This window comes from Crotalus tigris, unplaced genomic scaffold, assembly GCF_016545835.1.
Source record: "Crotalus tigris isolate CLP2741 ecotype Arizona unplaced genomic scaffold, ASM1654583v1 scf7180000021050.780039, whole genome shotgun sequence".
In the NCBI taxonomy this organism is placed as follows: domain Eukaryota; kingdom Metazoa; phylum Chordata; class Lepidosauria; order Squamata; family Viperidae; genus Crotalus; species Crotalus tigris.
Window position 1 is genome coordinate 180,052 of NW_024098328.1, and position 12,878 is coordinate 192,929.

Genomic DNA, 12,878 nt, shown 5'->3' on the forward strand with positions numbered 1-12,878 from the left:
GAGGATCAGGTGGGGGTGGCCACCCAGTTAGGATTTGGATTTGGGACCAAAGGGCTGATGGACCTCTGTTGGGACATAGTGTCCAGGGACAAAGGCCTGTGGACTTGAGCCGTAGTTGTTATTTGAAGCCCGAACAGAGAGCTCTCAGAGGTAGCGGTAGAATTAATCTCTCTTGGAGTCACTTTTTGGGCTTTAGAAATTTGCCTCTCTAAGGCCTGATGTCTCCTGGCACCCTCCTTTTCTGCTGCCTTGGATGGAGCTTTGCCAGATAGAGCCTTTGCTTTTGCCTTCAGTTTTCCCGCAGCCTCCAATTTCAAAGATTTATGCCTCCTTTTACTTGGGGGCTGGTGGGTTCCAAGACAGTCTGGGGCTGTTTGTCTTCTGCCATCACGTTGGAGACCCTTCAGCATAAGTCTGAGAATGTGTCTCAATAAGAATAGGAGCTAAGGCCCAATGTGATAACTGCTGTAACTGGTAAAACCAGTATGGGCTCCTGGTAAGGGAGCTGGGGCCTGAAGTAAAAAAAAACAACAACAATATACAATACTGGTAAAACCAGTGCAAGCTCCTGAGAGGGTAACTGTGAATCACAGTATAGCAGGAGGCCAGCAGTGGGTGAAGCAGCAGTTGTAAGATAAGGCTCTCAAGGAGAAACAGTCCAAAAGTCCCAGGTGCCACAGTGTATTGCCAGAGGCAATGTCAAGAGGATTTGCCGGAGGCAAAGTCAAGTGGATGTGCCTGGATCCAAATTGCAGAAGTAACAGGGCACCAATAAGCAGGATAGGGCCACACAAAATGGCGGCCGACTACGTGTGAGATGGGACACTGATTAGGACTACACAAAATGGCTGTGGCCACGTGTGAGGAGATTGTCCAGAGAAACTATGATAAAGAAGAGAACGAGAGAATCTCTCCACTGACCCTCCCCCTGTACTGAGAGAACTCTGGGGAGGAACGCTGATGGCTTGGTAACAAGCCCCAGTCATTCAAAATGGCGGCTCCGAGCACACAGAGAGGCCTGAAGATCAGAAGACTCCGGACTGGGGCAGGACAAATTTGCTGGTGTTATATATAAACCTAATTAGACGTTTGGTAAATTCCCACTTCAGCCCCCTTTCTTTCCCCAAGAAAAAAGGCAGGAGAAAAGGCACTTCCCACTGCCTAAGCAGCTCCTTCGAACTGGTCACCAAAAAGCACGGCGATCCGCTGACTGTAGAGATCATTGGACCGAAGTCCAGCTGAACTGCCATTGTTCAGGGCCTGTGCGGAGCTCCGCCTATCAGCTGGAGCGATCGGCAGCTCCATGGCTCAGCTGGCTGTTAGCCACAACAAGCCTTGTGGCTTGAGCAGCCGAGGAGACAAGGGGGCGAGGGAAGGAAAGGGCAAAAAAACCAGATGTTTACTGAGGCTTGTAAAAGGAAATAAAGCAAAAAAAAGTTCTACAGAAGAGGTAGGATAATACACTGATAGATAATACAGGGAAAAATACAAACTGACTAGCTGAAAGGAACCAACGTGTCTTGCTGGGTATAAGACTAAGTCGGAAGTGGGATAGCATGGTCTGGCAAGAGGCGTGGCTATCTCTCAGACTTAGTCTATTGGGTAGAAGGGACTTCAGGAAACCCAATCCATGGATTATCCATCCTCATGCTGGAGAATCCACAATGATGCACAACACACAAGCACACTGCAGTGAAGATTGGATTATCACTATTACAGTTCAATAGAGATTGGATTATTACAGTATTATAGCTTTTATTCTTAGTGCAACACATCCCCGTACCTTGCTTCACTCTCTATCCCCAAACCATAAAAATAGGCAGTAGTTTGTTCCTTGTATGAAACTGAATAAAAGACCTAATGTTTAAATGTTATACTTAATCCCTTTTTTGCAACAAATTTCATTCCATCCTCACTGTACTTGTTTTCGCATAGTAAAGTACAGGAATCTTAAGGTGACCAACCGTCCTCCTTTAGGGAGGACAGTCCTCCTTTTGTAAGTTCTGTCCTCCCTCGAAAAGTGTCCTCCTACATGTCCTCCTTTTTGATATTTGAAGATTAATCTGCAGGGCTTTTTTTTCTCATGCAACGCTCAGAATGGCATTCCAGCACCTTTTTTTGATGTTTTTTTTTCAACTTTTGCATGAGCTGTGCTACTCCCCCTATTGGCTTTTGAAAGCCAATAGGAATTGCTGCTGAGTGCGCCAAAACATCCTTTGCACATGCAAGTTGTCTACAGCGAAGGTGAATTGGCAGGAACTTTACACCCCTCCTTGCTACCCAACTACACTATCTCCTAGTTAGTCCGGAAGATACCTGGAGGAGACTAACTTCCATTTAGGGATGGAAAAATTAAAAAAGAGGAAATGCCATTTCAACGATAAATTGAATAAGGAATTTTCATTCATCACATCAAAGAAGGATAACATTGTTTTCTGCAATATTTGCAGTGGAAAATTTTGTATTGCAATTGGGGGCAGAGCAGCTATTACAAAACACTTGACCACCAAGAAACATAAGCAATCATCAAATGCGTCTGCTTCCAGTTGTAAAATAACAAGTTTTTTTTTAAAACTGCGAAGTATTCTGAAGATGAAAAACAGTTAGCTGCAATGGAGGGAACATTTGCATTCCATACCATACCATAATTCACAATCAAAGTTTTCATAGTATGGATTGTACAACTAAATTATTGAAAAGTTTTATGATGCTAAATTTTCATGCGCCAGGACAAAATGCGAGGCTATTAAATCAGTATTTAAAAATTACTGTGACAAAATACTTACAGAAGACTTGGAAACTGCAGCATTTATAATGGTTTTATCTGATGCATCCAATCATAATGAAACTAAATTGTATCCAATACTAGTAAGATATTTTAATGCTACCAAGGGCATTCATGTAAAAAAATTAAATTTAGAATCCATTGAGGGCGAAACTGCTAAAATTTTGTCAAACCATCTATACAGAATAATAAATGAAAACAATTTGAAATCCAAAGTTGTTGCACTAACAGCTGATAATACAAACACAAATTTTGGTGGGCAAAGACGCAAAGGGGTGAATAATGTGCATGTAAAATTACAAGATTTACTTCAAAAGAAAATACTAGGAACAGGTTGTAATGCACATATTTTGTCAAATGCAATCAATATGGCATCATGTGCCATGCCAATTAATGTAGAAGTAATAATAACTACAATTTATTTGTATTTTAGTTGTTTTAACGTTTGTGTGGCTACTTAAAACAATTTTGTGAAGAAGTGAATGTTCAATACAAAAAACTTTTAGGATATTCAAAAGTTAGATGGCTTGCTCTAACACCTGCTATAGAGCGTATTCTACAATTATTTGAGCCTTTCTGTTCATATTTTTTAAGTTTAGACAAATGTCCTAAAATCCTGGAGCCATTTTTCAATAATGAAATATCTGAGATATTAATGTATTTTGTACATAATCAAGCATCTATTTTTCACAAAATGATTCAAAAGATTGAAGGTGAACACATTTCAGCTACAGAAGTTAGTCTTATTTTGAATGACTTTATCCTTCAATATAAAACTTGATTTGAAGAAAAATTTCTTCCTTTAGTTATGAAAGAAAATTGTCAGACTTAGAGGAATCAAATCCGGGCATAATGGAAAAGTTTATCAAAAAATTGCAGAATTTTTATCAAACATGTTTTCAATATATCAAAGAATGGTCTGAAACAAACTTCACAAGAAATAACAGTTTTCAATGGTGTTTTTTGACTTCATCGCAAGTATATTGGACAGATATTGAATCTTGGGTTGAGTTTTTATCTAAAGAAATGCCAGATATTAAAATAGATGATAATTGTCTCTTTGAAGAAATTAGAAGAATGAATGTATTTTTAAATTCTGAAAAATTAATACAATGGGAAAATAAACATGTTGAGATTGATAAAAGATGGGTGCAAATATTCAACCATTTCAAAAATGAACATATTCCATGTGAAAATTTATTTATTCTTGTTCAATTTACATTGTGCTGCCCTGGAACTAATGCAGCAGTTGAAAGGGTTTTTTCAGTTGCTAATGATTTTTGGAAAAATGAGAAATCAAGATTGAATGTTGATACTCTAGCTGCAGCACTTGCTGTAAAATTCAATATGAAGGATATTTCTTGTTCAGATATTTCCAATATATTGTTAGAAGATGATACATTGACAAAAAATATTCATTCAATGGAAAAGTACTCATTTAAATAATAATAGGCATATAAGCATAATTACAATATAAAATGTTATTGTTACAAATGTTTCTTATTATGCATTTATCATATTATAGTGTATTCTGTATTATATTGTTGCAATGAATAAAATGTTTCTTTTATTTACAATATTTTTTTTTCAATTTATTTGTGTCCTCCTTTTCATTGTAAAAAAGTTGGTCACCTTAGAATAATGGAATAATAAATTTGCTCCTATGAACACTAGCTATGGTGGAGATATAGACATAGAAATGTGAGCAATTATTATCTTTCAGGTATATAAATTGAGAGTTTATATACTGCAATAATTGATTTAACAGGTCTGTTTAATTTTACATTCAAGAGCTGCCTTCTTAGACAGTGGAAATACAATATATAAAGCCAGGGCTTTTTTTTCTCATAGAACGCCCAGAAAGGAGTTCCGGCACCTTTTTTGGATGGAACTTTGTAGGGTAGGCAAGGCAAGTTGTATGATGTGTGTGAGTTCCGGCACCTTTTTCTTTTAAAAGAAAAAAGCACTGTATAAAGCTAAGCAAGACTTGGGACTACTTGCCTGCCTATTATGGTCACATGTTGCAACAGTTCTTAAATTAAGTGTTTCACGCCCCCCCCCCCAGCCTTCTCTCCCCAATGCAATTGTTAAACAAATATGCAGGTTGTTAAATGGAGCATGAGGTCTCTCAGGGTTGGAAGCCTAGCCCAGGCCAAGACTCACCTGTCCCCAGCCTCCTAAACACAGTATTGAAAACTTTCTAAATGCTATTGCTATTCCAATTTGACAAGGAACCATTGTTATATACTTACTGAGTATGTTCAACAAGCTCTGCATTCATCTAATAATATCAGAATCCAGCTCACTTTTTGTTATCTTCTACAATGGGATCTTAAGGGAATCTGTTTGAAATGCTTTGTTGAAATAAAATACACCATGTTCCTTGCATTCTCATGGTTAACTAAACTGTTCAATTGATCAAAAACATAGACCAAGTGTTTAACTTAACCTTGATAAATATATATTGGCTTATGCCAAGCAATGCATTGCTTTCTAAATCAGTGTTCTCAACCTTCCTAATGCCGCGACCCTTTAATACAGTTCCTCATGTTGTGGTGACCCCCAACCCTGCATCCAGCTGGCCGGGGGGGGGGGTATCAAATATTGACCAAAAAAAAGGGAAAAAAGGGAAAGTATAGGTAGTCCTCAACTTACAACAATTCGCTTAGTGACTGTTTGAAGTTACAACAGCACTGAAAAAGCGAATTATGATCATTTTTCTCACTTATGATTGTTGCAGCATCCCCAGGTTCATGTGATTTACATTTGGATGCTTGACAACTGATTCATACTTATGACGTTCACAGTGTCCCAGGGTCACATGATCAATGGCCAGGGGGCATGGCCAGCTGATCACTCAGGCTGCAGAGTGCCAGGGGGGGGGAATCTGTGAGTCTCTGGGGTGGGACTGGGGTGGGTGCCTGCCTTCCTTCCCTCCCTTCTCTCCCCTTGTCCCTTCCTTTCTCCTTTTCTTCCTTTCCTTCACCTCCCTCTTGGTCTCTTCCTCCTTCCCTCCCTCTTTCCCATTGTCCCTTCCTTCCTTCTTTCCTTCCTTGCCTTCACCTCCCTTAGTCTCTTCCTCCTTCCCTCCCTCTTTCCCATTGTCCCTTCCTTCCTTCTTTCCTTCCTTTCCTTCACCTCCTTCTTAGTCTCTTTCTCCTTCCCTCCCTTTCCCATTGTCCCTTCTTCTTTCCTTCCTTTCCTTCACCTCCTTCTTAGTCTCTTCCTCCTTCCCTCCCTCTCCCATTGTCCCTTCCTTCCTTCTTTCCTTCCTTTCCTTCACCTTCCTTAGTCTCTTCCTCCTTCCCTCCTCTTTCCCATTGTCCCTTCCTTCTTTCCTTCCTTTCCTTGCCCTCCCTTAGTCCCTTCCTTCCTTCCCTCTTTGTCCCTTCCTTTCTTCCCTCTCTCATTGTCCCTTACTTTCCTCCCTCTTCGTCCCTTCCTTCCTCCCCCCCCCTCCATGCCCAGGAAGGGACAAGGGGAGAGGGACAAGCTGCCACAGGCAGAGGAGAGGTCCGTCCAGCTCACTTACTCAGCTTCGCCAGAAAACATGCCGCTTGCTAAGTTAGCAGAAGCCTCAGGATCAGCACCGGGTTACAGCTGATTCGCACTTCTGCTAAATTAGCAAGTGGCATGTTTTCTAGCAAAGCTCGAGCAAGTTTGCTGGGCAGGAGCCAAGGAGAGCTGCTACAGCTGACCTGCTTCTTGGCTGCTCTGCAGAAGTGCGGATCAGCTGTAGAGGTTCGCTCTGATCCTGAACAAGAGGGAAGGAAGGAAGGACAGATGGAAGGAACAAGGGGAAAGAGGGAGGCAAGGAGGGACAAAGAGGGAGGCGAAGGGAAGGAAGGAAGGAAGGAAGGAAGGAAGGAAGGAAGGAAAGAAGGAAGGAAGGGACAAGGGGAAAGAGGGAGGGAAGGAGGGACAAAGAGGGAGGTGAAGGGAAGGAAGGAAAGAAGGAAGGAAGGAAGGAAGGAAGGAAGGAAGGAAGGAAGGAAGGAAGGGACAAGGGGAGAGAGGGAGGGAAGGAGGGACAAAGAGGGAGGCAAAGGAAAAGAAAGAAGGGACAATGGGAGAGGGAGGGAAGGAGGAAGAGACCAAGAGGGAGGGAAGGAAAGGAAGTTCCAGCCAGCAGAGGCTTTGCAGCCCGGCCGCCGAGGAACAGAAGAGCACAAAGCCAAGGAGAAGAAGATGGTGGTTTCCTCCCAAAGGGGGCTCCTTTTCTCCACCCCTTCCCTGGGTTTGTGGGGAATTTCTCATCACCAACACTGACAGATGCTCCTTCGAGCCTGCCGTGAGCTGTCTTGCTCCCTTTGCTTCTCCCCCCCCCCCGATTTCATGAGGATTGTGGTGCCCTTGGGAAGCCGATCGTGCTTTGAAGCTTAGGAGAGGAGGAGGAGTCCTTCCTCCTTCCCTCCCTCTCTCCCTGTCAAGTCCCAGTGGGCTTGACATGAATGGGCAGAGGAGGTTGATGGGCGGGGTGGCAAAGGAGACCGTTGACCGTCGCCAGACCTCCTGACTAACAAGCGCAAGTTTGGGTGTCGCCAGCTTCATGCACCCCCTGCAGGGCACATTTGATAGAGTTTGTGCAGACTGGCACCAAGCAGCATATTTTCCACAAACAAGTGAAGTGGAGCGGAGGGGGGAAGGGAGAGAAGGTGGTTGACAAGCCCTGCCTAAGACCATCGGAAATATGTGTTTTCTGATGGTTTTAGGCGACCCCTGTGAAAGGCTTGTGCAACCCCCAAAAGGGTCACGACCCACAGGTTGAGAACCACTGTTCTAAATGCTTGTAAACTAACTCATTAATGATCTGTGCTAGAATTTTGCTTAGTATCAACATCAAACTAAGTTGTAGTTAACAGAATATTTTCTTGTTTTTGAAGATAGATTTAAGAAAAAGAAAATAATTTAGAGAAAAAGAAGATAGAAGTGCAAAAAGAAAAAGAAAAATAGAAAAAAGAATGGCTTCTGATCTTCTTTGGTACAAATATGAATAAAAATATATCTAACTTATTCTAAGGCTTACATTTGTCTACATTATTTCTATATCATGTAATGCCAAATCAACATTTCTTTCAAATCCCAAATTCAACATTTCTTTCAATTTATTGCAAAATATTCAAAAGTAGTTTTCAACTAGATATAAAATTGGTCAAAATCCTTTCTCTTCTCAAAATTGTCAATTTTGCTATGTCCACTAATGCCATCAACTTCACCATTCATTATTTCACTGTAGATATTTTTAAATCCTTCCATCAGTATGGAAATTTGTCCATTTCTGACACTGTCCATCTTCCAGAAATAGACAAAGACAGAATTTTACCAGAGGCCTTTTGGGGTCTGATGCCATGCACTGTGTTGAGGATTCATTTGTCCTATGTCAACGTTTCATACTCCATTGCATATTCTTACCATGTAAGAATATTCCTGTGATTACAGAATACAAGTTTGATAAATAAATAAATAAATAAATAACCAATCAACCTACAAAAGAGATTTCAAGATCTTAGTGATCACAAACTGAATATGAACCCAAAGTGAGAGGCAACTGCAGAAAGAATGAATGCAATCCTAGGCTGCGTCAATAGAAGCAAAATGTCAAGATTAAGGCAAGTAACTCTTTCTCTTTATTCTTTCTTATTCAGACTACACTAAGGAACTAATAAATGACATGCAGAAAAGAAAACTAGAGCAAGTGTCAGAATCCAATTATATTTCATCTTTAATTATCAAATATAGAAACTTCCAATTCTGCCTTCTCTGGATTCTGCCATAAGAGGGAGAGAAGGCGGAGAACAAAGGGGCTTTATGGCCCTCACTTCCTTCAGTATACTTCTAAGGAGCTGAATGCTGAATGTGTGTTTATTGTAACCTCAAAGCGTTAGCACCAAAGAACCTTACCATAACAAAGAAGGGTATTTGCCTTTCATGTAGTTATCTGAAGTCTCCATCCAGACGGAAGACAGAAAAAAGGGGGTGGAATTGTGATACCTGAAACTATCACTGGAAGGGGGGTTGATTGGGTGGGACTACTGGGGAACCCCTTAAAACCTTGAATGGGAGGGCGTGGACCCCAAGTCCTGTCTAGCACGCCTGCAACCACTTCTTCTTAATAAAGGATTCCTGTTGGAAGAATTATTCCAAGAGTTCTGTCTTCTTTTTTTTATTATTGAAAATTTTTATAAGTTTTTTGCAAGTCCTGTCTAATGTAAGGACCCACCCCACTTTGCATCTTAAGAAGACAGAACTGAGCTTCCGGTATGGGGCGACGGCGATGGCGGCTACTTAGCAGCCGTCCAGCTTGGAAGATGTCAGAACCGCGGAGCGCAGTGCGTATCAGCTGGCCCGCGGCTCGGAATTCCCTTCCCGGGCAAAGGGAAGGGATAGAGAACGCAGGAGTAGAGGTAGAACCCCTGAACCCCCTCTGGATTTATTCCTAGAGGGGGTGGAAGGAGTGTTCCCTCGGAGCTCCTGCTGATCTCCGCCTCCCAGCTGTTTTTGCTTCCTTTTGAAGCAAAAGAAACCGCCGCCTCTATCTCCGCGTCTACAGCGTCTTGGTGAGTAATTTCCGAAGCGGACAGAGCGGTTTAAAGGATCTTTTTTTATATATAGTTTAGTGTTTTATTTCTTTCTTTTAGTTAGTTTTGATTATCTCTCCTTTGTTCTTTTTTTTTGCTGGTATGGAGAGAGGAAATAAGATGGCGTTTTAAAAGTGTCGGAGTTTTTTTTTCTCCTCCTTTCCTTTTCTCTTTTGTCTTTTTGCTTTTAAAGTTTTGGACTTAAATGACTGCTTTTGATTTTTTTGTTCCTGGTATTGGATTTTTTCTCCTTTTTTCCTTGGACTTTTAAGGATTACAGTGTTTTTGTCCTTTTTTTAAAAAATTCTATTTTCCTCCTCCCCCCCTTTTTTTTGGGAAGAAGGGAAGAGAGAACTGCGTCATATAAAATGGCTTCAAAGAGACAGCCGCCTTCTATAACATCTAAGGTGGTCTTCTCTCCCACAGCTTTAATTGCGCAATCACAACAACAACTTAAACATGTACCACCGACCCAGCCACCACCCTTCCCTCCTTTGCCAGGCCTGTCAGTACAAGAGATTAAAGGCATAATGGGAGATGTTGTATCTCAAATTAGAGATGAAATGAAGCAACTTGTTACACAGATTAAATCTGAAATTAAGGAAGAGTTAAGTGGGATGAAGGTCTCACTAGAAGATAATAACACCATTTTGCGGCAAGATATAGTTGCCGGGGGATTTTGCAAAAAATTTACCATGTCAGACAATGGAGCAAGAGAGGGGGGAAACTCCCTGGAAAGAGAGCCGCTGACCCAGTTGGAACCTTGCCAGATGTTGGGATCTGAGAGGTCAGATTCCTCAGGAGAAGAAGTGGTGGAGACACGGGACCACAAGCCTTGCTGGTCAATGGGCGTTGGAAAGAAAAGTGAGTGGGAAAGGAATCAAGAAAGGTGACCATGAGACGGGGGACCAAGCAACCAGAATGGAAGCAGGAGATGGAGAAATCCCTGCATGCAATTAAAGGGGGAGGAAGCTGGGCACCGTACTCAGACTGGATCCTAGAGAAAGCTATTGACCTGATGAAGAGAACTCTCAGCTCCCTAGGAGAGGAGAATCCTGAGCCCTACGGCCGCCCCAGCTCCTGGAGCCGCAAAGAAAGAAACACCGAGGGAGACGTGGAACCTGCAACCCTGGGGACAGCTACTGATCCAGTAGCCCCCACCCCCTATTGGACCACAGATGGCAACCTGGACGGAAGACATTGCCACCAACAACGGAGGCACCGATCCATTCCAAGACGTCCACCGTTGGAGGTGAAATTCAAAGGGGAGCCAACACACTTGGGGTTTTTCCTAACCCAAGTCCTCAGATACATGGAGGAATACGGGCAGGACATTCCCAGCGACAAATCCCGCATCCGGTTCGTGCAATCTGCCCTGGATGGACCAGCTGCAGATTGGGTGGTGAACTTGCATGACTCCAATGCCCCAGAACTCAGTAACTTCAACCATTTCATGTCCTCTTTGAGAAGACGATTTGAAGACCCCCTGACTGATCGCAAAGCCCGTGAAAGGATAAAAACGATGAGGCAAGGCAAACGCCCAGTGGCTGAATATACACAAGAATTCCGGGCCATTGCCAGCAAACTGAATTGGCCAGAAGACATCCTCCTTAGCCATTTCAAAGACGGACTAAACTATGATCTATATGATGCTTGCCTGCCCCGAGGGGACCCACACCGACTTGAGGAATGGTACGTCTTGGCAGAGGAAGCAGAAATCGACATATTGAAGAGGCACCGCCGAGGAAAACAATGGAGCCGCCCCCCGCCTGAGCTGACACACGAACCGGTGAAACCATCGGCTACAGCCAAGAAGCAAATGGGGTGTTTCAAGTGCAGAAGAGAAGGGCATCGAGCTGTAGAATGCCACTCAAAGGCCCCCCAGCACAACCCAGACAGATCCCCAATCAACAAATCCGGAAAGTCTTCAGCTAAGCCAAAAGAAACGGCCATGAGAATGATGGAAATTGCAGAACCCCCCACCTCTGCTCACCAAGGGGAAAGAACTCCAGCCTACACCACAGGGCCGGTGGATGCCTCAGATGACAGCTCGGAGGGCGAACCCCTAGTAAGTGGATGCATCACACCGATCTTCAAAACAGTGACTATATTAATCCCCCCCCATGCCCGAAGTTGTGAAGGTGAAAGCCTTAATAGACTCTGGCTGCACCCGCTGCCTCATTAGCCCAACACTAGTGGGGAATCTGGGCATCCCATCCAGGAGACTGGAACAACCAATCTCATTTGGCCAGTTAGATGGATCCATAGCACGGGGGGGTTCCAGCTACCCTAGCCACTCTACCAATACACCTCTCCCTGGGCAACCATGAAGAGGACTTAACGTTTGTGGTGACCCCAGGTATGGAATGCCCAATGATTCTAGGGATGGAATGGTTGAAAAAATGGAACCCCTGGGTAAATTGGAGGATGACAGAAATCAAATTCCCGAAGGGGGACCCTATGGACTTAAAACCCCAAGGGAGGCTACCAGAATCAAGAATAGAAAAAGCATCCATAGGAGAGGAAAAATGATTAACAGAAATACCAGAAGAATATAGGGACCTTGTTGAAGTCTTCAATGAGGAGAGGGAGAATGAGCTTCCCCCCCCCACCGACCCACAGACTGTACCATTGAATTCAAGCCTGGGGCAAAGCTCCCTAAGCCCAGATTATACTCCATGAGCCCAAAGGAGAAGGAGGAAATGGAAAGATTTATAAAAAAAAAACCTAGAGAGAGGTTTCATTGAGCCAGCCAAGCCTAAAGTGGCTGCCCCGGTCCTTTTTAGAGAGAAGAAGGATGGCTCCTTACGTTTATTCGTGGATTATAGGGCCCTGAATACAATCAATGAAAGCAACCTATACCGTCTGCCCCTCATGAAAGACATGCTGTCACACCTATCGAAAGGGAAAATTTTTTCTAAACTAGACCTAAGGGAAGCTTATCGTGTGAGAATTAAGGAAGGGGACGAATGGAAGACTGCATTTAACTGCCCCATGCGGTGCTATCAATTCAAAGTCTTGCCATTTGGATTACAAGGGGGCCCTGCAGTCTTTATGCAATTAATCAATGACGTTCTAAGGGAGCACCTATTTAAGGGGGTCCTTGTTTACTTGGACGACATTCTTATCTTTACTGAAACAAAAGAAGAACACGTCAAACTTGTCAGAGCGGTTTTAAAGAAGCTGCGAGCCACTCACCTATATGCCAAACTCTCAAAATGCGAATTCCACCAGGAAAGGATAGACTACCTAGGCTATCGCATATCCCCACAGGGCATTGAAATGGACCCAGAGAAGGTCAAAGCAGTATTAGATTGGGCGCCACCCTGCACAAGAAAGCAACTACAAAGTTTCCTGGGCTTTGCAAACTTTTACCGCCAATTCATCCCCTCATTTGCCCAGATAGCCTTGCCCCTCACTAACTTACTAAAAATGAAGGGAGCATCCTCAGTAAAACCTAGCCAGCCACTAACATGGACAATGGAGTGCCAAGCAGCATTTGAGAGACTAAAGAG

At 43.2% G+C, this 12,878-nt stretch overlaps 1 protein-coding gene across 19 annotated transcripts in view; it reads right to left on the bottom strand.

The window, feature by feature from the left end:
• The window catches only part of LOC120319950 (ephrin type-A receptor 5-like), a 518,483-nt gene that overhangs the window by 150,774 nt on the left and 354,831 nt on the right, over positions 1-12,878 (bottom strand). The window contains exon 18 of one of the 19 annotated variants that reach the window (XM_039369344.1): positions 7,619-8,212. The exons of the other annotated variants lie outside the window; for them this stretch is intronic. Within the exon in view, the coding sequence (XP_039225278.1) occupies positions 8,166-8,212 (47 nt within the window). The 3' untranslated portion in view covers positions 7,619-8,165. Of the gene's footprint in view, positions 1-7,618; positions 8,213-12,878 lie in introns of those variants that run through there. 19 annotated transcript variants of the gene reach the window in all.